Genomic DNA, 26845 nt, shown 5'->3' with positions numbered 1-26845 from the left:
ACAGCAAGCTTTCTGAAAAGAACATAAAAGTTCACTAGACGATTTAGGGTATTTATTGAGGTGGGAAGTATTTTACAAAGATGGACAAAAAATATCTCCCACTCCACAAACAGGTCCCACAATGGGACGTGGACATTTCCAGCTTCAAGAAACTCGATCATCCACCTTCAAAAACAGAATCTTAAAACGTGGTAAAAATTAAAAAAATCAAGTTGACTCCATCTTATGTTTAACAAAATTTAGATGACAACTGTGACAATACATGGGATATATCAAATAAACCAAGTGTTAAATCTCAGTGCACCGGAAAATTTCCTCTCATAGTGTGAAGCAACAGTCTTCACTTTGCATTTGACTTTCACAGTGTTATAAAAGGGCCATTTTTAAATCAAATATATCTAGAGTCATGCTTAACAACAAGGGAGACAGGTTCTGAGAAATTGTTATTAAGCAATTCTGTTGTTGTGAACATCAGAGAGGGTGCTTACCCAAAAGACAGCTGCACAGCTCTTGGTAATACAATCTTACCTGACTACTGTCTCAAAGGCCATCCATCGTTGACTTGCAATGTGGTTACCCGGTGAAGGCTTATGTGTGTGTGTGTGTGTGTGTGTGTGCTCAACGTCTTCATCAAAAAATAAGTTAATGATCAAAGGGTAAAAAAGCCAGTAACTGGTATAACACAGTCCCTTTTGTGGGGTTAGTTTAGTTGAGTTGGGTTTCTGTCATTTGCAAACAAGATTCTCTGTTAGTTCACCATGTCAGATAACTCTCTCTCTCTCTCTCTCACACACACACACACACACACACACACACACTAGGACTAGCATGAAAAGAACAGCTAATATTCATTTTTTTCTGCTTAAAAACCTGAATGGGGGGGCACTATAAACTTCTCAGGAATGTAAAAGGAAAACATAACGAGTTATGGATCCAGAGAAGTGCACACAACGGTGCCATGCATCACCAAACATTTTATAGCACTGCAAATAGGTGAGTTCCTTTTAGAACCAGTAGAGAGACAGCTGGTAGGGATTAAGATCTGTTGAAAGTGGGTGGAGCCAAGATGGCGGAATAGTGAGGGCGCACACTAATAGTCCAGGAAAAGATAGTTTAATAAAAGTGGAGTTACTATAGCCTCAGGAAAAAATTGCAGAGGAAACTCTTCCGGATCTAGTGGATGTGAGACGGAGGACCTACGGGGAGCAAGGTCGCCCAGCGCATGGAAGCCCAGCTGCAGAGTCTGCATGCCAGCGCTGGAAGGGGAGGTGAGACAAAAACCTCAGTAACCCAAGACATTGGCGGGGAAAGGCAGAAAGAGCCTAGAAGAAACAAGGCCTGAAACCCCACTGGGGAAAGTTCACCAGGCTGACTGGAGGAGAGAAAAAAAAAAACGAATAAATAAGGGGAACCAGCACGGACACTAGCCTCTCTCTCCACTCACCTTACAAAGCTGAGCAAGACAAAGAGCTGGCGCCATTTTATGTATGTAAAGCGGTGCCCGCCATTAGCTAAGCAGAAAAACCTGACTCTGGTGGGGCAAAATAACAGGAGGTTAGGACCTAGTGAAAGTGTGGAACTAACGAACTGAGACTGTGAAAATCTGAGGGGGGGGCAAGAGAACTCACTGAGTACACAAACTCGGTAACCTTGGCAACCCGGTGAGAGACTGCGGAGAAATTTGAGACCACACTGAGGGCTGCATAAACTCTTTGTGTGGTCCCAGGGGTAAGCAGACGAATACCCACAGGGGCCAGATTTCATACATCAACTACCCTCAATCCCACTCAGCTGTGCAGAATTACTTCCCAACTGAGTCAAAAAAAAAAAAAAAAAAAAAGAGAGAGAGAGAGCAAGCGAGTGAGCGAGTGAGAGAACAATCTGGGTGAGTCACCTTTGGCACACCCTTAACCCTGAAGAACCAAACAGAGCTCTCTGGCCACACCCATCACAGCCTCTAAGGATCCATCAAAAGCAGACAGTCCACTTAATCTAGAGTCGTAGAATAACGAGAAAAAGCACCACAGCGAAGAAACCAAAGAATATCTCCACAATGCCAAACAAACATAGAAACCAAGGTAACAAGAACAAGGAAGACACTATGATGCCCCCAAATGAAAAAGACACCCCAGTTCAAGATTATGAAGATGATGAGATAGAAGAAATGCAAGAAGCGGATCTCAAAAAATTGATAAGAACATTAAGAAGTTCTCAAAAACAAATTCTTGAACTACAGAAATCCTTAATGGACAAGATAGAAAATCTCTCGTGAAAATGAAATATTAAGGAGGAATCAAAATGAAATGAAACAACAAGTAGAACATGAAACTGTGATAGTGACGAGAAATCATAATGAAATGAAGAATCCAACTAACTAAAAAATGAAGAGAAAAGACCCAAATCAATAAAATCAGAGATGAAAAAGGAAATGTAACAACAGACACCACAGAAATAAAAAGAATCATCAGAAATTACTACAAGGACTTGTATGCCAGCAAACAGGGAAACCTATCAGAAATGGATAGATTCCTGGACACATGCAACCTACCTAAATTGAACCAGGAAGACATCGAAAACCTAAACAGACCCATAACTGAGACAGAAATTGAAACAGTAATAAAGGCCCTCCCAACAAAGAAAAGCCCAGGACCAGATGGATTCACTGCTGAATTCTACCAGACATTTAAAGAAGAACTAACTCCAATTCTTCTCAAACTATTCAGATCAATTGAAAAAGAGGGAATCCTCCCAAATTCTTTCTATGAAGCCAGCATCACCTTAATTCCTAAGCCGGAAAAAGATGCAGCATTGAAAGAGAATTACAGACCAATATCCCTGATGAACATAGATGCAAAAATCCTCAATAAAATTCTGGCCAATAGAATGCAACAACACATCAGAAAGATCATCCACCCAGACCAAGTAGGATTTACCCCTGGTATGCAGGGATGGTTCAATGTGCGCAAAACAATCAACATGATACACCACATTAACAGACCGCAGAATATAAACCATGTGATGATCTCAATAGATGCAGAGAAAGCATTCGATAAAATACAACACCTTTTCATGATGAAAGCTCTAAGCAAACTGGTATGGAAGGAACATTCCTCAATACAATCAAAGCAATCTATGAAAAACCCACGGCCAACATCCCATTGAATGGGGAAAAGTTGGAAGCATTTCCACTGAGATCTGGTACCAGACAGGGATTCCCACTCTCACCACTACTATTCAATATAGTTATGGAAGTTCTAGCCAGAGCTATTAGGCAAGAAAAAGAAATTAAAGGGATACGAATTGGGAAGGAAGAACTCAAACTATCCCTCTTTGCAGATGATATGATTCTTTATTTAGGGGACCCAAAGAACTCTACTAAGAGACTATTGGAACTCATAGAAGAGTTTGGCAAAGTAGCAGGATATAAAATCAATGCACAAAAATCAACAGCCTTTGTATACACAGGCAATGCCACAGCTGAGGAAGAACTTCTAAGATAAATCCCATTCACAATAGCTACAAAAACAATCAAATACCTTGGAATAAACTTAACCAAGGACGTTAAAGATCTCTATGATGAAAATTACAAACCTTAAAGAAAGAAATAGAAGAGGGTACCAAAAAATGGAAAAATCTTCCATGCTCATGGATTGGAAGAATCAATATCATCAAAATGTCCATTCTCCCAAAAGCAGTTTATACATTCAATGCAATACCAATCAAGATACCAAAGACCTTCTTCTCAGATCTAGAAAAAATGATGCTGAAATTCATATGGAGACACAGGAGACCTCGAATAGCTAAAGCAATCTTGTACAACAAAAACAAAGCAGGAGGCATCACAATACCAGATTTCAGGACATACTACAGGGCAGTTGTTATCAAAACAGCATGGTACTGGTACAGAAACAGATGGATAGACCAATGGAACAGAATAGAAACACAAGAAATCAACCCAAACATCTACAGCCAACTTATATTTGATCAAGGATCTAAAACCAATCCCTGGAGTAAGGACAGTCTATTCAATAAATGGTGCTGGGAAAATTGGATTTCCACGTGCAGAATCATGAAGCAAGACCCCTACCTTTCACCTTACACAAAAATTCACTCAACATGGATTAAAGACTTAAATCTATGACCCGACACCATCAAATTATTAGAGAACATTGGAGAAACCATGCAAGATATAGGTACATAGGTACTGGCAAAGAATTATTGGAAAATACCCCAGAAGCACAGGCAGTCAAAGCCAAAATTAACATTTGGGATTGCATCAAATTGAGAAGTTTCTGTACTTCAAAAGATACAGTCAGGAAAGTGAAGAGGCAACTGACAGAATGGGAAAAAATATTTTCAAACTATGCAACAGATAAAGGGTTGATAACCAGAATCTACAAAGAAATCAAGAAACTCCACAACATCAAAACAAACAACCCACTTAAGAGATGGGCCAAGGACCTCAATAGACATTTTTCAAAAGAGGAAATCCAAAGGGCCAACAGACACATGAAAAATGTTCAAGGTCACTAGCAATTAGGGAAATGCAAATCAAAACCACAATGAGGTTCCACCTTACCCCAGTTAGAATGGCTCACATTCAGAAATCTACCAACAATAGATGCTGGAGAGGATGTAGGGAAAAAGGGACACTAACCTACTGTTGGTGGGAATGCAAACTGGTTAAGCCACTATGGAAGTCACTCTGGAGATTCCTCAGAAACCTGAATATAACCCTACCATACAACCCAGCCATACCACTCCTTGGAATTTACCCAAAGGAAATTAAATTGGCAAACAAAAAAGCTGTCTGCACATTAATGTTTATTGCAACTCAATTCACAATAGCTAAGACCTGGAACCAACCCCAATGCCCATCAACAGTAGACTGGATAAAGAAATTATGGGACATGTACTCTATAGAATACTATACAGCAGTCAAAAACAATGAAACCCGGTCATTTGCAACAAGATGGAGGAATCTGGAAAACATTATGCTGAGTGAATTAAGCCAGTCCCAAAGGGACAAATATCATATGTTCTCCCTGATTGGCGATAACTAACTGAGCACCAAAGGGGAAACTTGTTGAAGTGAAATGGACACTATGAGAAACAGTGACTTGATCAGCTCTTGTCCTGACTGTTGATGTACAATGTAATACTTTATCCATTTTAGTATTATTTTTGTCCTAGTATTATTGGTTGAACTCTGTAATTAACACACAATTATTCTTAGGTGTTTAAATTTTAACTGAAAAGTGATCCCTGTTAAATATAAGAGTGGGAATAAGAGACGGAGGAGATGTACAATTTGGGACATGCTCAATCGGACTTGCCCCAAATGGTGGAGTTAGAAACGTGCCAGGGGATTCCAATACAATACCATCAAGGTGGCATGTACCAATGCCATCTCACTAGCCCAAGTGATCAACTTTAGTTCACAATTGATCACACTGATAGGTCTAAGAGTCAAAGGGATTACACAAACAAGACTAGGGTCTGCTAATACTAACTGATAGAATCAAAAAGGGAGAGAATGATCCAAAATGGGAAGCGGGATACACAGCAGACTCATAGAATGGCAGATGTTCTAAACAGCACTCTGGCCTCAGAATCAGCCCTTAAGGCATTCGGATCTGGCTGAAGAGCCCATGAGAGTATTTTAGGCATGGAAAGCCAAGACACTCTGGGAAAAAAAAAAAAAAAAAGAAGACCTAAATGAAAGATCTCAGTGAGTGAGATCCCAGTGGAAAGAACAGGGCCATCAAAGAAGGAGGTAACTTTCTCTGAAGGGAGGAGAGAACTTCCACTTTGACTATGACCCTGTCGGAATAAGATCGAAGTCGGCGAACCCAAAAGGCTTCCATAGCCTTGGCATCTCATGACTAGAGCCTAGGGAGATTACTGACGCCATAAACAAGAGTGTCAAATTGTTAAGTCAACAACAGGAGTCACTGTGTACTTACTTCTCATGTGGGATCTGTCCTTAATGTGTTGTCCAATGTGAAGTAATGCTATAACTAGTACTGAAACATTATTTTTACACTTTGTGTTTCTGTGTGGGTGCAAACTGATGAAATCTTCACTTAATATATACTGAATCGATCTTCTGTATACAAAGATAATTGAAAATGGATCTTGATGTGAATGGAATGGGAGAGGGAGCGGAAGATGGGAGGGGTGTGAGTGGGAAGGAATTTATGGGGGGGGAGCCAATGTAATCTATAAACTGTACTTTGGAAATTTATATTTACTAAATAAAAAAAAAGGAAAAAAAAAGATCTGTTGAAAGCCATTGGCCTTATGAAGGGCATCATATCCATCCCGGGGGGTCTGAGAGGAAGTGCCCAGCGAAAGCCAGACTAGCCAGAAGGAAGCACAGTCCGAGGCCTGTCATGATTTGAAGGCATTCGGGGAGAACGGCACAGAGACTGCTAATGTACCGTGTCGGGAACACATCTCCACAGGGAGTCTGCTAAAACGAGCCCCTGGTGAGCCAATTCAAGTTTCATTCATGCTATCTGCAGCAGCACATTCTTGTACTCCACTGTGCATGCACCGACCTCTCTCACATACAAAGTGAATCCATATGCACTTAATAGCATCTTCAAAAATTTCTTGGAAAACGTGCATTTTACCAAAAAAAAAAACCTTTTTGAAGTACCCACATATATGCCACAACCTAAATTAGGTATCAGCATATTGTAGCCAGTAGCTAGGTAAGGCACATCCCATCTTACAGGGGTTTATTGTCAGGCTGGCCATGATAGAGAGCAGGTGTCAGGGCCAGCCAGGATAGAGGTTGAATTAGACCTGGAAGGAAGAAGACAGACTGTATTGAGTCACACAGCCTGGATGGCAAGGATTGAAAATTCAGGACCAAGAGCCTGGGGAACAAAGGGTGATGGGTTCAAGTAAAATGACTGGGCCGTGAACTCCATGACCTGAGAGCTGGTTCCAGGTAGCGGGCTCAGAACAACAGGCAGAGGGGAGTGTGCTGTTGAGCCAACAGCTTTAAGACAGCCGCTCCTTCTGTGTTTCCCACTGTTGGTTGGAACCAACTGACATCGGGGCATGCTCAGGGACCAAGTCCATTCCACAACAGCTGGCTCAAAGGCAAACAGCCAGGAGTCAGAGCACGGAGTGTCAGGGAGCCTGGGGTTCCCCATGACACTGAGTCTCCTCCCCACTAGTGAAAGACCTAGCTCTCCCATTGCTTGTTCCTGTCTTTCCACTTTTCATCAGAGCCTTCAAGAGTAGACTCCTGCTCCCTACTTGTTCACTCCCTTTGGATCCCAGGACACTCAGCCCTGGAGCCAACTTCTTCCTGAATGGGTCAGCTGGCTCTACGACCACTCTCTAATACTAGCAAGGTCTGCTGCTACGCACGTCACTCCCCAGAGACACAGGATCATGGTGAGTCATTCATTCTCCGCTGGTTGCAGGTGTGCACCAAATCTTTGGTGAGGGTGGCTTACGTGAGAACCGCATTGCATGCAGCAATTCCAGGCTGCCTCAATATGAAGAAGAGACGTATGCCTAAGATTGTCTCAGCTTAGTTACTCTGCGGTCTCCAAAGGAACACACGTCTTTCTCTTGGTCAGCATACAGTCTTACTACTTCTTACCTTCCTAAAGCAATCACCCCAGAAATAAAGGGAAGAAAACGCATAGGTGCAGCAGGTTAAGCCGCTACTTGTGATGCCAGAATCCCATAGAATGGTGCCTGACTTGCCAAACCAGCTTCCTGCTAATGTTCACCCTGGGAGGCAGCAGGTGACGGTTCTTGTACTTGGGCCTCTGCCACCCACGTGGGAGACCCACAGATATTCTGGGCTGTTGACTTTGGCTTGGCCCAGCCCTAGCGGCTGTGAGCATCTGGGGAATAAGCCAGAGGACGGTCTTTCTCTCTCACGCATGCACTGTGCCTTTCAAATAAAAATAAATACAAATTTTTAAAGAAGAAAATGCATAATTTCCCATTATTGCATTTCTTCCCTTCCCTTAGTCTTTAGCCAGTTTGTGTATCTGGTCTACCCAAGCTAGCAAGTTCTCAAACCGTTCTAACACACGACATAACTGTCCTTAGGCAAAGGTTTCCAGTACCTCCCAAGCATGTGGCCGTGCAGGGAGTGAAGCCGGCATACTCCCAGTCGTAGGTCATCTCGCTGTCCTTCCCCTGGAGGGAGGCGTCCAGCGCTGGGGAGGCCGGGCTCTCATCACAGGCTTCCAGGAAGCAAGGGCGCTCGCTGGGCAGCTCGGGGCCCTCACACTCCTCCTCTGGCAGCTCCGTGTCCGTCTGCGTGAACTTGAGGAGCACGCGGCACTTCACCTCGCGGACCTGGACGCCCGGCCCACACGTCGTACTGCAGGCAGACCAGGGTTCCGGAATGAACCTGGGGAGAGCCGGGGGCCACGGGGGAGGACAAGAGGGACCGTCAAATACAGGCCATAAAGGGAGGGACACCAAACTTCAGTGAAGCAAAAAGCACAACACGACCAGCTCCTCTCAGAGGGCATGAACTCGCTCCGAATGCTGCATTTTGTAGTTAACCAACTTTCAAGTCTTAGTAGCAACAGAAAGAATTCTTCCCTGGAAATACACTCTATGCTTGCATTTGTGTTATAATTAAAATTATGTGCTGTGGCTTTTGCAAAAATATCATTACAAAGATTTTGTTCTTGTTTCTTTTCTTTCTTTCTTTTTTTTTTTAATTTACTAGGGACAGTGTTATGGTGTAGCAGGTTAAGCCATCGCCTGTGTCTCCAGCATCCCATATGGGCGCTGGCTGGAGTCCCGGCTGCTCCACTTCTGATCCAGCTCCCTGTTAATGCACCTGGAAAAACAGCAGAAGATGGTTCAAGTGCTTGGGTCCCTGCACCCATGTGGGAAACCTGGATGAAGCTCCTGGCTTTGGTCTGGCCTAGCCATGTGGGGCAAGAACCCGCAGATGGAGGATCTCTCTCTCTCTGTAATTTTACCTTTCAAATAAATAGATTATTTTAAAAATAAAGATTTAGTAACATGTAGAGATTTCTAATTTGATTTATCTCACACTATGGAGATTTTCACCAATATTCATTCAGCAAATCTTTTTTGAGTTTATCCTCTCTAAAAGGTAAAATTTTATTAAACTGTCTCAGTGTCTAGGAGCTAAGTTGTAGGCTTAGTTGAAATGCTTTTTGCAGAGCGGGTAAAGCTGTACTATTCTTTTGTGTGTGTTATATAATTATGCCAACCTTCTGAAAATTCTTGAAAATATAAAGGCATTTCACAATCTGGCTGGATGAAACACTTATTTCTTATCTTGAATTATTATCCACTAAGTCAAACGTCATCAAACTATGACCCGTAGGCCAACTCTGGTCTGCTTGTTTTTGTACAACCCATCAGCTAAGCATGATTTTTGCCATGTTAAATTGTTGAGATGACATTTTGTGACATGTGGAAATTACATAACATTCCAATTTTAGTGCCCGTAATTAACATTTACTGGAACGTTTGGCCACCTGTCACCCATGGCTGCTTTTGTGTCACGTGGCAGAGCTGAATATTTGCAACAAAGATGGTGTAGGCTTGCAAAGCCTAAAGAAAATACTATCTGGGCCTTTACAAAAAAATGCTTATTGGCCCCTGTGCTGAATTTTTTAAAATAGATGCAGTAGGAACAGATGTATTTAAGAGACTCTGAAATAACACTTGGTGTCCTGAGGTTACTAACAGGTAAGAGACGAGAAGGAGTTCAGTGACAGAGTAAGCTTTGCAAATGTTGTGTTCAATGATTTTCAACAAGTTTGTTTACTGCACAATTTTTCCAAAGATAGTGTTGTAGGAGTGCATGTTATAAACACCCAAGAAAGGGAGAAGATGTGCATCATAACAGAAATGAATGAATAGAGACCCACTTCCATGGGCTACAGAAAAGGCTACTGAGAATTTTATTTAAGGTGCAGTTCCAGGGGCTGGTGTCTGGTGCAGCGGGTTAAGCCACCACTTGGGACCCGGCAAACCCTGTGAGCACTGATTGTGGCACTGGCTTCTCCACTTCCAGCCCAGCTCCTTGTTAATGAGCCTGGGAAAGCAGCAGCAGACGGTCCATGTTCTGGGGTCCCCGCCACCCACGTGGGAGACCTGGACGGAGTTCCAGGCTCCTGGCTTCAGCCTGGACCAGCTCTGCCCATTGTGGCCATTTGGAGAGTGAATCAGCACATGGAGGATTCTCTCACTGCCTCTCGTTCTGTAACTCACATTATTTCCAAATAAATATTTTTTTATTTTATTATCAAATAAATAAATCAAACTTTTCTTTTTTTTTAAAAAAAGATGGAGTTCCAAAGCTCATTGTTTTGCACCTCAGAAAGACAGGATTGGCCGGCGCCGCGGCTCACTAGGCTAATCCTCCACCTGTGGCGCTGGCACACCGGGTTCTAGTCACGGTCGGGGTGCCGGATTCTGTCCCGGTTGCCCCTCTTCCAGGCCAGCTCTCTGCTGTGGCCAGGGAGTGCAGTGGAGGATGGCCCAAGTGCTTGGGCCCTGCACTGGCATGGGAGACCAGGATAAGTACCTGGCTCCTGGCTTCAGATCAGCGCGATGCGCCGGCCACAGCACGCCGGCCGCAGCGGCTATCGAGGGTGAACCAACAGCAAAAGGAAGACCTTTCTCTCTGTCTCTCTCTCTCTCACTGTCCACTCTGCCTGTCAAAAAAAAAAAAAAAAAAAAAAGGATCGTAAGCTTCTCAGAGTCTCCTAACTTCTTTCCCCAGACCAGACTTGGCTGCCCGTGACAGCACGTGTCCAACAGCAGAATGAAGCACAGTATTCTAAGTGAGCCCCATACAGAGATCTCAGTCCCATCAAACATTCGTCTACTGAGTCGAAAGCTGTTAGTGGGGAGCTCTAGTTCTATTCCGTGAGCAGATGTGCTTGGCTCCCCCAGGTGGAGCAGTGTTGGAGTAACTACACACGTACTCTGGTCTCTTTTGGCTGCCGTCAAGGTAGAATTGGGAAGAATGAAACTGGTTCCATCTAAGCAGAGGCGTCCACACCATGGAAGAATATGCAGTTACTGGGGCCAGCACTGTGGCGTAGCGGGTTAAGCCGCTGCCTGCAGTGCCAGCATCCCATATGGTCGCGGTTCGAGTCCCAGCTGCTCCACTTCTGATCCAGCTCTCTGCTATGGCCTGGGAAAGCAGTAGAAGATGGCCCAAGTCTTTGGGCCCCTGCACCCATGCAGGAGACCCAGATGAAGCTCCTGGCCCCTGGTTCAGATTGGCACAGCTCTAGCCGTTGCGGCCAGTTGGGGAGTAAACCAGTGGATGGAAGACCTCTCTCTCTCTCTCTGCCTCTCCTCTCTCTGTGTAACTTAGACTTTCAAATAAATAAATCTTAAAAAAAAAAAAAGAATATGCAGCTACTTAGGAGGAGGAGGGGCGTCTACAGGAACTGCGGAGGAATAGTTTCCTTTTGCAGATTACAAGTGAAGCAAGTACAGGGCAGGTCACACTCATAACTGTGCTTTCTTTTATGTAAACATAAAGGTTTCTATGCTTTATGTGCACACATATAGAACATATTACATATTGTGAATATGTATACACTACATAGTATGAATATATATACACCATATATATCATATTACAATATTTATAATGTATAACAATTAACAAACAATAACAATCTTAATATATTAACAGCTAATATAATATTAATATATTAAAAAGAACCTTGAATATTATTACAAATAAATAAAAGGAAGGTACATACGATTGTTATTAATTTTATATTTATGACATAATTATTACTTACGATGATTAAAATTATAATGAAATATGACTATAATTTAAATATATTATATAATTATTAAATATGTGATTGGTGTATGGATATATTATAGATAAATATATACTATTATGTAATATAATGATATGATTACTATAATACTGGTACACGATAATTGTACATATATGCTGGTGTCTCATTTCTCTTTTCTGGAGCAACTGCAGGTGTCAGGGACTGGAGTACATCAACAGGTGGCTTTTACTTTCTGTTTTACACTTTTAAGACACTTGAATTTTCTAGCCATGTGAATAGTCTACTGGTATGATCATTAATTTTGTGGTTTTTTTTATCCTTAGTACTAAGAATTTTAAATTTGGGGCAGGCATTGTGGCATATTGGGTTGAGCTGCTGCCTACGATGCCAGCATACTATATGGGCACTGGTTTTAGTTCTGGCTGCTCTACTTCTGATCCAGCTTCCTGTAATGAGCCTGGGAAAGCAGCAGAAGATGGTCCAAGTGCTTGGGCCCCTGCACCCGTGGTGGAGACCTGGAAGAAGTTCCTGGTTCCTAGCTTCTGCCTGCGTCAGCCTCAGCTGTTGTGACCATTTGGGGAGTGAATCAGCAGATGGAAGACCTCTCTCTCTGTCTCTTCCTCCCTCTTTCTCTCTCTCTATATACTTCTGCCTTTCAGATAAATAAAATAAATCTTTAAAAAAATAGGGAAGAGACAATACGGATAAATGATGAACAAATGAGAAACCTAATTTTTAAATGCATAAACATAACAGAAGAAAACTTTCATGTACCAAAGGAAGAACTGAATTCAGCCCTAAAAGTCCTCACTATGTACCAAACTATTGAAAAGAAAATAATACCAGAATTTATTTAGAGAAACACTCAAAGTATTTGGAAAAATCTTATATCTAAGCAGAAAAAAAAATAATCAGTAGTTTTCAAAAGAGAAAAAGAGTTGATGTTAAAAATCATTCCTTTTCAATATTAAAAGAGAATTTCAGAGCCATATACTCATCATATTAATAAAGGAAAAAGGAAAGCCTGTAAAATAACAGTTCATGCTTCGGCTCATCTGAGAAATATAAGGAAGATAGTTTCAGTACAGAGGGTCTTAGAAATTACCCATATATTTAATCTCCCTGAAAAACAAGGAGCAATTCCAAGTCAATGACAACTTAATTTTAAAAATGGATTTAAAATGATGTGTGATGGGGAAGGCGTTGGGCCTAGCGGTTAAGACACCAGCTGGGATGCCCACAGCCCACATCAGAGAGCTGGGTTTGATTCCTGGCTCCAGGCCTGATCCTAGCAGGCAGTTCTTATGCCTCAAGTTAGCTGATTCCTGCCACCCATGTGGGAGACCTGGATTCCACTCCCAGCTCCCAGGCATTCAAAGAGTGAAACAGTGGATGGGAGCTTTCTCTCTCTGTATCTCAAGTAAATGAATGAACAAATAAATAAGCAAATAAACTTTTAAATAGTGTCATAAAAGCTGGCACTGAGAATTAAAATACTTTAGACCTATAATTAATGCTAAATAACTATTCAAAATATAATGTAAAACCAGGTAAAAGGTTGGAAACAGTTTTCTTTCAAAAAACAAAATGCATGGAATAACCATAATTTATTACTAATTTTCTTGGCTCCAAATAACAGAGTTTAATAACAAAAAATCGGAGGTTTGAGGAAATAAGTTGAGAATAAAACACAAATTTTCTCATTTTAAAAATGGAGAAGTCAACAGAAATTGCACCATTCTTGATGTGTATGCTCAAAAATCATATCAACTAAGCATGCTAAAAATGAAATTATAATAGATGGTAGATTGAGTTCCAGGCTCCTGGGTTGTTGCTGGCAGTTGGAACGTGAATTAGCAGATGGAAGATCTCTGTCCCTCTGCCTTTCAAACAAATACCAATCATAACAGATGCTCATATCCCATCTGAGTGCCTGTGCTCAAGCTCTGACCCGGCTCTTGATCCAGCTTCCTGCTAATGCAGACCCCACAGACATCTGGGGAGTGAACCAGCGAATGGAAGATTTGTCTCTCCACCCCTCCCCGTGCCGCCCAGTCTCTCAAGTGAAAAAAGAAGATCAAATGAAAGTACTTCAGAAGTATAAACATAATGAGATACATATCCACCTGAGAATAAAATAGAAGAACCAAAGGGCAAGTGTAAAAATCGAGAAAGTAAACAGAACAGACAAGACTGCCATTATTTGAAGATGACCTGGCAACTCTCAAAAACAGTAAAATTAACTAAATATTTTTTTGGGAAAAAAAGAGATTTTAAAAAACTAATCCCCAACTATGTGTGTGTGTGTGTGTGTGTGTGTTTCAAAAAACTACGTGTGTGTGTGTGTGTGTCCACCTATGTGTATATATACATATGTAGCTATTATCCTAAAATTTCACTTTCCCCCAAATCCAACTAAGACTACTCACTGTCAGGCACCAGGTGTCAGTTAACCAATTTTCTCAACTTTACCAGTAAGAATTGTTCTTTTCCTGGTCTTAGGCATGAGAGAAACTGAGGCTTTAAAAGTGGGGGAAAATCACCCAAGTCCTCTGGGTTTGTAAATAAATACTTCATAAGAAATGTGCACAGCTGATAGCACCAAGCTAGAAAATACTGAGAGGACTCCAGCCCAAAATTCTCATCAATGGCGAATGCACCATAGGGTCCTGAGTAAGAAGACATAAAACTGTAAGATATCGGGGCTGGCGCTGTGGCGCAGTGAATTAAAGCCCCTGCCTGCAGCACCGGCATCCCATATGGGGGCCAGTTCAAGTCTCGGCTGCTCCACTTGCGATCCAGCTCCCTGCTAATGCAGCCGGGAAAGCAGTGGAAGATGGCCCATGTGCTTGGGCCCCTGCACCCACATGGGAGACCCGGAAGAAGCTCCTGGCTTCAGACCAGCCCAGATCCAGCTGTTGTGGCCATCTGGGAAGTGAACCAGAAGATGGAAGACCTCTCTCTCTCTCTCTCTCTCTCTCTCTCTGTTACTCTGTCTTTCAAATAAAATAAAACATAAATCTTAAAAATTAAAAAAAACTAAGATATATTCATTCTCCCTGATTAATTTAGGAAAAACAGCTTCCATCAAGACCTCTGAGGCAATTTGGTGGCGGGTGGGGCGGGAGTTGGAAACAGACAATGCAACTCTGCAGTCTTACAGAAGGTTAGGTGAGAACAGTCAAGGGCACGTTGAAAAGCAGTGAGGATTACAGAGTATTCCGCAGCACAGTAGGAAAAAAGGACTAAAGAGAACCACAGCATTTCGAATAATTCGAGGATTCTTCAAAATGTTTGTGGAAAAACAACTTGTTTGGTTTTTTTCCTTCACACTATTTGTTGAACGCTTAGTTAGGGTTGATCGTGTGGGTATAAAGTACACTGACAATAGATCTTTGTAAAGGTTAGTGGGAGTGGGAGGGGAAAGGGGATGAGAGTGCGGGCAGGAGGGAGGGTAGAGTGGGAAGTGTCACTATTTTCCTAAATCTGTATATATGAAATAATGAAAGTTGTATAACTTAAATAGAATTCTCAAAGATAATGAAATACGTTTATTTAGGGACAGGTCTGTGGCTGCTCTGAACGTTCAATCCAGCTCCTTGCTGATGTCCTGGAGGCAGCAGGTAACGGCCAAAGTGGCTGGGCTTCCCTACAACTCCTGTGGCCGACCTGGATGGAGCTCCTGGCTCCTGGCCTTTGCCTGGTCCAGCGCTGGCTCTTACAGGCACCTGGGGAGTGAACCAGTGGATGGAAGACCTCTCTGCTTCTTCCCCTACCTCTGTGTGCCTATTCTTCTAATTGGTCACTCCTTCAAACAAAATAAATAAGTCTTTTTAAAAGATGTTTATTTTGGGGTAGGAAGCTTTTGTAATTCATGTGTAGTTTTCTTCATAGTATGCACTTTCCTTGAACACTCTGAAGACTGCTCACACAATCCTGGCACTGGAGTATTCGGGTTTACACAATGAAGCCATTTTGAAATCAGAGGGGAGGGGCCGGCACTTGAAGCGTAGTGGGTAAAGCCTCTGCCTGCAGTGCCAGCAATCCCATGTGGGCGTCAGTTCAAGTCCCAGCTGCTCTACTTCCAATCCAGCTCTCTGATAATGGCCTGGGAAAGCAGTGGAAGATGGCCCAAGTCCTTGGGCCCCTGCGCCCATGTGGGAGACCCAGAAGAAGCTCCTGGCTCCTAGCTTTGGATTGGCACAGCTCTGGCTGTTGCAGCCAATTGGGGAATGAACCAGCAGATGGAAGACCTCTCTCTCTCTCTTTTTCTCTCTCTGCCTCTCCTTCTCTCTGTGTATAACTCTGATTTTCAAATAAATAAATAAATCTTTAACAAAATCAGAGTGGATAGTTTTCGATTATTCAGTAGCCAGTGATAGGGCAACTTATTATTTATTTGGAAAAATACTAAGTTAGTCTGATACATGTCTGAGTAAATTCTTCATGAATCAAAGCTGTGCAAAATTTTAAAACATAAAAAAATAGAAAATAGTATTTAAAAAGATAACTTCTGGGGCCAGCGCCGCGGCTCACTAGGCTAATCCTCTGCCTTGGGGCGCTGGCACACCGGGTTCTAGTCCCGGTCAGGGCGCCGGATTCTGTCCCGGTTGCCCCTCTTCCAGTCCAGCTCTCTCTATGGCCTGGGAGTGCAGAGGAGGATGGCCCAAGTGCTTGGGCCCTGCACCCCATGGGAGACCAGGAGAAGCACCTGGCTCCTGCCATCGGATCAGCGTGGTGCGCCGGCCATAGCGCTCCAGCCGCAGCAGCCATTGGAGGGTGAACCAATGGCAAAAAGGAAGACCTTTCTCTCTGTCTCTCTCTCTCACTGTCCACTCTGCCTGTCAAAAAAAAAAAAAAAAAAAAAAAAGATAACTTCTGGATGTTGATGAAAGTGAGGGAGAGAATGTGAGTTTGAGGGCCGCCCTGGCGAGGGGACTTGGCAGTGACTTCCTGAATGCCCCTCCTGTGCCTATCTTTTGGCCCAGAAAGTCATCCTAACAGGACAAATAGCGATGGGCAATTTACGATTTGCTGCAGTTTTGTCATGAAGAACAATCAGAAACAAACCACAAAGAGCTAGGAGACCCTTCTAGAACCTAATAACGCAGTGATTATGTTATTTTCCCGGGGGGAAATTCTTCCATGGCTCCTCCCGCCTCCAGATCAAGTGCAAACTCCTTGATGCACCTCTGAAGACCTGCAAGATGTGGAGGCTTCTCCGGCTTCGTCCTTACAGCCACAGCTGCCCCGCCCCCTAATCCTCCAGCCCCCTCCCACCACACAGACCGCCTCAATCAGATGTGGCTCTGATGGGTCTGTCAGCACCCGCAAGAGCCTCCTTCCCAAATACCTGCCTTAGGATTTAAGACCTGATTCATGTACCATCTCCCCCAGGAAGCCAGCCCTGACCCCCGACAATAGCCCGACCAAACCTATACATAGTCATTTTGCATTACCATCCATCGGCCACTTCTGCCTACTCCATTACTAAGGATGGGTGAGACCCGAATCTGGGTTATTTGACAAGAAACTGAGGCTCTTTGTAGGGTCACGTGCCATAATGTCCACCACTCGGTAGTTCTGACTCAATGGCTAATTCCGTCTGCTGTATGTGCGGTGATGTCCCTAGTGGCCAAGTAAAGAGGATAGCAACATTTCCTCACAGGGTTGCTGCGAGAATTAAATAATTCATCCCTGTAGAACACTTAGAACATGAACTCATTGAGAAGAAGTGTTCAATGTTAGCTGTTAACTGTCGTCGTTAGAAAAACAGATTGCTGGACGGTGCCACGGCTCACTAGGCTAATCCTCCACCTTGGGGCGCCGGCACACCGGGTTCTAGTCCCGGTCGGGGCGCCGGATTCTGTCCCGGTTGCCCCTCTTCCAGGCCAGCTCTCTGCTGTGGCCAGGGAGTGCAGTGGAGGATGGCCCAAGTGCTTGGGCCCTGCACCCCATGGGAGACCAGGAGAAGTACCTGGCTCCTGCCATGGGATCAGCGCGGTGCGCCGGCCGCAGCGCACCGGCCGCGGTGGCCATTGGAGGGTGAACCAACGGCAAAGGAAGACCTTTCTCTTTGTCTCTCTCTCTCTCACTGTCCACTCCGCCTGTCAAAAAAAAAAAAAAAAAAAAAAAAAAAAAAAAAAAAAAAAAAAAGAAAGAAAGAAAAAAAAAAGAAAAACAGATTGCTGGGGCCAGTGCTGTGGTGTAGTGGGCTAAGGCTCTGCCTGCAGCACCGATATCCTATATGGGTGACGGTTTGTATCCTGGCTGCTACTTTTCCAATCCAGCTCCCTGCTAATGCAGGTTGTCCATGAACTTGGGACCCTGTCACCCATGCGGGAGACTGGGATGGGGTTCCAGGCACCCCGACTTCAGCCTGGACCAACCCTGGTTGTTGCAGCTATTTGGGGAGAGACCCAGCACACAGAAGATTTTCTCTCTCTCTTTCTCTCTGTAACTCTGTTTTTCAAATAAAATCTTTCTTTAAAAAATTGCTGAAATATATATATATAGCCTACTTTAATTTTAGCAAACACACTTTCCCAACAAATGGAGAAGCTAAAACAGCAGGGGAGAAAGCACACAGTATGCCCATGTCTGTTCCATTCCCTCAGCGTTCGCATACGAAAAATGGGAGGAGGGCAACAAGATGGCTAGGGTGTCGAGACTCCCCTAGACTCCAAGCAGGCTCCTAGGAGGAATATTTAAAACAACAAGGGCCAGCGCCGCAGCTCAATTGGCTAATCCTCCGCCTGCGGTGCTGGCACCCTGGGTTCTAGTCCCTATTGGGGCGCCCGGTTCTGGTCCTGGTTGCCCCTCTTCCAGTCCAGCTCTCTGCTGTGGCCCGGGAGGGCAGTGCAGGATGGCCCAAGTGCTTGGGCCCTGTACCCCATGGGAGACCAGGAGAAGCACCTGGCTCCTGGCTTCGGATCAGCACAGTGCGCCGGCCACAGCGGCCATTTGAGGGGTGAACCAATGGAAAAAGAAGACCTTTCTCTCTGTCTCTCTCTAACTCTGCCTGTCAAAAAAAAAAAAAAAAAGAATCTGTATCAACTGTCAACACATTCCACAGCTGAAAGCTAAGAAGGTCAAGGCCGCAGTTTCTCCGGCTGAGCTCTAGCAGCTCTGATTTTTATTTTCCTAATTAAAGCAAAGCCCCTTGAACATCCGCTGGCTATGTCAATTCAGAGCTCGGGCCGAGGTAAAACCACAGCAGCGGTGATCCTCTTCTGCAGGCTGGTTTGGAGGCTTTGCTCGGGGGGATCTGACTGACACTCGGCTCATCCTGGTGCTCATTGTCAACACACGAGCCGCAAAGACAAGGGGGGATGGAAGGATGACCTGGAAGCTGAGGTAGCCTGCAGGTTTGCCTGGAAATCGAGCCCATGAGAGAGGCAGAAGTGCTGGTAAGAAACTGTCAGCTGCACACCACGAGCCAGGAGCAGGCCAGACACTTCAGTGTGAATTGGACAGGAAAACTGCACAGAGAGACCACTGACTGAGATGGAGAGACGGCAGAGAGGGGCGGAAGGCAGCTGCTTAGTCTAGGTGTCGTCAGCTCAGCCCTGCACTCTGGGGAGAAAGGAGCCCTCCAGGAGCCGAGAGCCTGGATCGACATCTCTATGAATAAGGGGAGGGCAACCCCAGCAAGGCCCGGTGAGACCCACAGAAAATGCAGGTGGAGATGAATACGGGGCTGAACCCACTGTGGCTTCTATGACCACCCTGTTCTAAAGCAACAAAACGAACAGCACGAGGGTCTTCAAAAAGTCCATGGATATGCATATTAGAAATGACACATGGGGGCCCGCGCTGTGGTATAGCAGGTAAAGCCGCCGCCTGCAGTGATGGGATGCCTGATTGAGTCCTGGCTTCTCCTCTGCCCATCCAGCTCTCTGCTATGGCCTGAGAAAGCAGTGGAAGATGGCCCAAGTGCTTGGTCCCTGCACCACATGGGAGACTCAGAAGAAGCTCCTGGCTCCTGGCTTCGGATTGGCACAGCTCTGGCCGTTGCAGCCAATTGGGGAGTGAACCAGCGGATGGAAGACCTCTCTTTCTTCTCTCTCTGCATCCCCTTCTCTCTCTGTGTAACTCTTTCAAATAAATAAATAAATCTTTAAAAATAAATCTTAAAAGAAATGATGTATGAATTTCATTTTTTTTGCACCACAATAAACCTATCTTTTTGTTCCATTTCTCCATGAACTTTTTGAAGTCCCCTCATACTTTCTGACCTGGGAGGGATTTGACCCAGTGGCTCCCAAATTCTGATGCACTTTCCCCACTTCCTCCCACGCCCAACCCCACCCTCAAGGTCACCTTTGCTCAGAAGGCAGAAAACTGAAATTCACAGAGGCAGAAAGCACAGCACAGGCTGCCAGGTGGGGGCGCAGAGTGAGGAGCTGCTCACTAGGCGCAGTTTCTGTCAGGGACGAGGGGCTCTGGAAGCGAAAGTGGCGACAGGTGCACAGCAGTGTCAGTGTGCTGGGTGCACAGTGCACAGGGGTACTGTACTGTACAGGGGTCAGTGTACTGTGTACACAGTGCACGGGGTACTGTACTGTACAGAGGTCAGTGTGCTGGGTACACAGTGCACAGGGGTACTGTACTGTTCAGGGGTCAGTGTGCTGGGTACATAGTGCACAGGGGTACTGTACTGTACAGGGGTCAGTGTGCTACATACACAGTGCACAGGGGTACTGTACTGTACAGAGGTCAGTGTGCTGTGTACACAGTGCACAGGGGTACTGTACTGTTCAGGGGTCAGTGTGCTACATACACAGTGCACGGGTACTGTACTGTTCAGGGGTCAGTGTGCTGGGTACACAGTGCACAGGGGTACTGTACTGTACAGGGGTCAGTGTGCTACATACACAGTGCACAGGGGTACTGTACTGTACAGAGGTCAGTGTGCTGTGTACACAGTGCACAGGGGTACTGTACTGTATAGGGGTCAGTGTGCTGGGTACATAGTGCACAGGGGTACTGTACTGTTCAGGGGTCAGTGTGCTGGGTACACAGTGCACAGGGGTACTGTACTGTTCAGGGGTCAGTGTGCTGGGTACATAGTGCACAGGGGTACTGTACTGTTCAGGGGTCAGTGTGCTGGGTACACAGTGCACAGGGGTACTGTACTGTACAGGGGTCAGTGTGCTGGGTACATAGTGCACAGGGGTACTGTACTGTTCAGGGGTCAGTGTGCTGGGTACATAGTACACAGGGGTACTGTACTGTACAGGGGTCAGTGTGCTGTGTACACAGTGCACAGGGGTACTGTACTGTACAGGGGTCAGTGTGCTACATACACAGTGCACAGGGGTACTGTACTGTACAGGGGTCAGTGTACTGGGTACATAGTGCACAGGGGTACTGTACTGTACAGGGGTCAGTGTGCTGGGTACACAGTGCACAGGGGTACTGTACTGTACAGGGGTCAGTGTGTTACATACACAGTGCACAGGGGTACTGTACTGTACAGGGGTCAGTGTGCTGGGTACACAGTGCACAGGGGTACTGTACTGTACAGGGGTCAGTGTGCTGTGTACACAGTGCACAGGGGTACTGTACTGTACAGGGGTTAGTGTGCTGTGTACACAGTGCACAGGGGTACTGTACTGTACAGGGGTCAGTGTGTGCTACATACACAGTGCACAGGGGTACTGTACTGTACAGGGGTCAGTGTGCTGGGTACACAGTGCTCAGGGCACTGTACTGTACAGGGGTCAGTGTGCTGGGTACACAGTGCACAGGGGTACTGTACTGTACAGGGGTCAGTGTGCTGGGTACACAGTGCACAGTGGTACTGTACTGTTCAGGGGTCAGTGTGCTACATACACAGTGCACAGGGGTACTGTACTGGGGTCAGTGTGCTGGGTACACAGTGCACAGTGGTACTGTACTGACAGGGGTCAGTGTGCTGGGTACACAGTGCACAGGGGTACTGTACTGTACAGGGGTCAGTGTGCTACATACACAGTGCACAGGGGTACTGTACTGTACAGAGGTCAGTGTGCTACATACACAGTGCACAGGGGTACTGTACTGTACAGGGATCAGTGTACTGGGTGCACAGTGCACAGGGGTACTGTACTGTACAGGGGTCAGTGTGCTGGGTACACAGTGCACAGGGGTACTGTACTGTACAGGGGTCAGTGTGCTACATACACAGTGCACAGGGGTACTGTACTGTTCAGGGGTCAGTGTACTGGGTACACAGTGTACTGGGGTACTGTACTGTACAGGGGTCAGTGTGCTGGGTGCACAGTGCACAGGGGTACTGTACTGTACAGGGGTCAGTGTGCTGGGTGCACAGTACACAGGGGTACTGTACTGTACAGGGGTCAGTGTGCTGGGTACTCAGTACACAGGGGTACTGTACTGTACAGGGGTCAGTGTGCTGTGTACACAGTGCACAGGGGTACTGTACTGTACAGGGGTCAGTGTGCTGTGTACACAGTACACAGGGGTACTGTACTGTACAGGGGTCAGTGTGCTGGGTACACAGTGCACGGGGTACTGTACTGTACAGGGGTCAGTGTGCTGTGTACACAGTGCACAGGGGTACTGTACTGTACAGGGGTCAGTGTGCTTTGTACACAGTGCACAGGGGTACCACAGGCTAAGCCGCCACAAGCCAGCACTCCGTATCCCAGAGCTGGCTTGAGTCCCAGCCGCTCCACTTCTAATGCAGCTTACTGCTACTATGCCTGGGAAGGCAGTGGAGGATGGCACTAGTATTCTGATCCATGACCCTGCCGTGAGGGAGAACCAGATGGAGTTTCAGGCTCCTGGCTTCTGCCTGGTTCAGCCCAGGCTGCTGCAATCATTTGGGGAGTGAACCAGCAGGTGGAAGATCCATCTCTCTCTCTCTCTCTCTCTCTCTCTCTCTCTCTCTCTCCCCTCACCCCTGTCATTCTGAATTTCAAATGAATCATTAATTGTTGTTAAAACAAAAACAATGTCCACGTCCTTAATGCTACTGAACTGTACAAAGAGGTTAAAATGATATACTTTATGTTCTGTATATCTTACCACAAATGAAAAAAATGTGGCAAAGCCAAAAGGAAGAAAAACGATGATGACAGGGCCCTACCTGACTCAGTGGATTCAGAAAACCTCACATTTAGAAAAAATATCACGGGTGATTCTGATAGAAGTGCTATGAAGGTTGTACTCTAAAAACAGCATTTTGGTAATAAAGAAAAGACGCCTTCTCTTTTAGATGCACACTGAGACATTTACCTGTGACGCTCTGCACTTTCTGCATTTTCTCCAAATTTGATCCTGGGATGGAGCAGCCTTGGTGGTACAGACAAGGGTGGCTCTAAGCGAGACGCAGGGTGAGGAGCACCTGGAGTCTCATTATATACTGTTCTCTCCCCCATTCCCCATAATAAAAAATAATGTCTTTAAAAGTGACTTAACGGGGCTGGCATTGTGGCGTCATGTGTAAAAGCCTACACCTTTGATGCTGATGTCCCAAATGGGCACCAGTTGGTGTCCAAGCTGCTCCACTTCTGATGCAATTCCCTGCTAATGGCCTGGGAAAAGCAGCAGAAGCTGGCCCAGGGGCTTGGGCCATTGCACCCGCATGGGAGACCTGGAAGAAGCTCCTGGCTTCTGGCCTTGGCCCAGCCCAGCCCTGGCTGTTGCAGCCATCTGGGGAGTGAACCAGTGGATGGAAGACCTTTCTCTCTCTCTCTCTCTCTCTCTCTCTCTCTCTCTCTCTCTCTCTCCCTCTCCTTCTCTCTCTCTAACTCTGCCTTTCAAATAAATAAATAAATCTTTGAAAAATGACTTAGCCAGGTGCAGACAGGAGCCTGATTAGAGGGGTGAGGAATGTGGCAGCTCATCACCACGGGCAAGGAACAATGACCAGGCTGGATCATTCCACGAGGCAAAGCATGGACGTGGCCAGGGACGCGGCTGGAGGCCAGGAAGGGCCACACCTTGCACAGAGTGGCTGGCCTCGTGGAGGAGAGTGTTCATCATTTGGGATGGAAAACACTTGGATATCCTGAAGGTTGCAAAGGAAGAGTCAGATCTGGGGCCCGAACTACACTACATTGGCTGTGCAAAGGAGGGGTTTGAACGGATGGAGGAGGAGCAAATTAGGAAGCTGTTGCCAGCGTCTGAGTGAGTGATTTCAGGTCCTGGAAAAGGATGGAGGGAGGGGGAGAAAGAGCTGGAGCTGAGAAAGATCTTAGTAAATATAACCAGCACAACTCATTGGTAAAATACACATAGGGGAAGAATGAGAAAATGAGAACGAGGCCAGAAAGACTCCAGACTTCCAGTTTGGGGGATCGGACAGACAGCCACCCTATTAACCAAGCGAATGCACACAGAGGATTAACAACTGTTATCTGTGTTCTGAGACCACCAGATCCTGGTCCAACATATCGTTCTAGAACAAGAACTCTTGGCCCTCTTTGTGTCAAAGCCGCACACTCCCTTTCGGGTGTCTCAGGTAGCTTTCTGTCGACAGGTTGCTTCCCCTGCAGGATCACAGGAGATCAGAGCTGGGAGAAGGTCCCAGGAACATTTAACCTCTCATCCTCCTTGTACCACTGGGAGGTCTTGAGATGCTAACTGGCTTGTCTAAAACCCTTATCTTTCAACTACGTTTAAGACTGTCCTAACTTCAGATCAAAGAACAACACAGCCACACGAAGGTACTGCAAAAAGTCTGCGGAGGGAGCAGGCACTCAGCTTAGCTGTTAGGATGCCTGGGAGCGCCTAGGTTTGATTCCCAGATCTAGCTCATGGCTTCACCTTCCCACCCACGCAGACCCTGGGAGGAAGCAGCCATGGCTCACGTGAGCGAGTTCCTGCTGCACGTACGGGTCCTGCTGCAGCTGGATTGGGGTGCAGCTCCTGGCCCTGGCCTCAGCCTCCTCCCTGCTTCCTGTTAAGGCGCATCCTGGGAGGCAGCAGAGCATGGCTCAAGCACTTGGGTCCCTGCCATGCATGTGGGAGACTTGGAATTGCTATTGGCTTTGGCCTGGCCCATTCCTGACAATTTGGGGCCATTTGAGGGATGAAGCAACAGATAGAAAATCTCCCCTTGTCTCCCCCACTACACACACCCTGTCTTTCAAATAAAAAGAAAATAAATAAGGAAAAAATGTTTAAAAGATAAATTTATTTTGGTACAAAACATCTTGAAATCCATGCATACACGGGGTCTTCAAAAAGTTCATAAAATGTGTATTATGAGAAAAAAAACTATGCACAGATTTCAGAACATTTTTGCACCAAAATAAACATCTTTTGATTCCATCTTCCATGAACTTTTTGCAGTTCCTATCATTTTGATTCCCCATCTTTACTCTTTTATTTAGTAGTCAAATACCTTTCAGCTCATTTCCGTCTCAATCAGAAATCTACTTCATAAATCTCTTCTTTTTTTAAAAAAAGACTTATTTAGGCCAGCGCCACGGCTCACTAGGCTAATCCTCCGCCTAGCGGCGCCAGCACACTGGGTTCTAGTCCCGGTTGGGGCGCCGGATTCTGTCCCGGTTGCCTCTCTTCCAGGCCAGCTCTCTGCTGTGGCCCGGGAGTGCAGTGGAGGATGGCCCAAGTGCTTGGGCCCTGCACCCCATGGGAGACCAGGAGAAGTACCTGGCTCCTGCCATCAGATCAGCGCGGTGCGCCGGCCGCAGCACGCCGGCTGCGGCGGCCATTGGAGGGTGAACCAACGACAAAAGGAAGACCTTTCTCTCTGTCTCTCTCTCTCACTGTCCACTCTGCCTGTCAAAAAAAAAAAAAAAGTAAAAAAAAAAAAAAAGACTTATTTACTTATTTATTTGTGAGGTAGAGTTACAGTGAGAGGGAAAGAGAGAAAGGTCTTCCTTCCATTGGTTCACTCCCCAAATGGCTGCAATGGCCGGAGCTGTGCCAATCCAAAGCCAGGAGCCAGGAGCTTCTTCCGGGTCTCCCATGTGGGTGCAGAGGCCCAAGGACTTGGACCATCTTCTTCTGCTTTCCCAGGCCACAGCAGAGAGCTGGATTTGAAGAGGAGCAGCCAGGACTCTAACCTGGCGCCCATATGGGATGCTGGTGCCGCAGGTGGAGGAATAACCTACTGTGCCATGGCACTGGCCCCAATATGTCATCAATCTCCATGATTTTTCCGTTCCATCTTTTGGATGCTACTCTCAGCTGAACTGAAAGAGAGCTTCTTATCCATGGACCCAGCTTCTTCCAGGCAGTCTTCCTCGTTTCTCTCGACTTTCTGCAAGATCTGAACCCCACTCGCTGAAGCCTCCTGCAGCCCTCAGAGTGCATCGGTCTCTGTGATGCGACCCTGCCTCAGTCTCACTCCTTCCTCTGTTCACCGCTTGCCTCTTCTGCTCCATTCTCCTTCTTCCTCAGATCTCAGAGCTTCTCCCATGAACCCCATCTTCTTCCCTCTTTTTTAAAAAATTTATTTATTTATTTAAAAGGCGAAATTACAGAGAAGGAGAGTGGCAAAGAGAGAGAGAGGTCTTCCATCCACAGGTTCACTCCCCAAATAGCAGCAACAGCCAGAACTAGGCCAGCCTCCTCCAGGTCCCCCATGTGGATGCAGGGGTCCAAGGACTTAGGCCATCATTCACTACCACCCCAGGTACACCAGCAGGGAGCTAGATCGGAAGTAAAGCAGATGGGACTTGAACCAGAACCAATGTAGGATGCCGATACTGCAGGCAGCGGCTTTCTCTGCTGTGCCACAGTGCCACCCCCTCCTTCCCTCTTTACTCTGTCACTCTGAGATCATTCACCCTTGCATGGCCTCAGTTCCTTCTGTGGTCAGATCTAGGTCTGACAGCCGTCGAGGTGGGACGTACTGCTCCTGTCCCGAGTGTGGCGCGCCAGGTCTCCTGGCTCATGCTACTAGACACAGAGAAGGGATCCTTACTGGCCTGGGACTCGCTGGCCTTGGACTCACCCTTGGGCTGCAGCACACTGAAAGGGACATTGACAAATGAGCGTGTGTTCTGAGAACAGCAACAAGGCTAGTCAGGGATCTAAAAACAACAGCACACGAG

General features: G+C 45.9%; 1 protein-coding gene across 1 annotated transcript in view; it reads right to left on the bottom strand.

The window, feature by feature from the left end:
* Nucleotides 1-26845, bottom strand: part of ADAMTSL3 (ADAMTS like 3) — a 411707-nt gene that overhangs the window by 129158 nt on the left and 255704 nt on the right. The window contains exon 16 of the mRNA XM_008275279.4: nucleotides 8106-8395. Within this exon, the coding sequence (XP_008273501.2) occupies nucleotides 8106-8395 (290 nt within the window). The remainder of the gene's footprint in view (nucleotides 1-8105; nucleotides 8396-26845) is intronic.

This window comes from Oryctolagus cuniculus, chromosome 12 (assembly GCF_964237555.1).
Source record: "Oryctolagus cuniculus chromosome 12, mOryCun1.1, whole genome shotgun sequence".
In the NCBI taxonomy this organism is placed as follows: domain Eukaryota; kingdom Metazoa; phylum Chordata; class Mammalia; order Lagomorpha; family Leporidae; genus Oryctolagus; species Oryctolagus cuniculus.
Note: the sequence above shows the minus strand (reverse complement) of the source record. Positions and strands in the feature narration are given on the sequence as shown.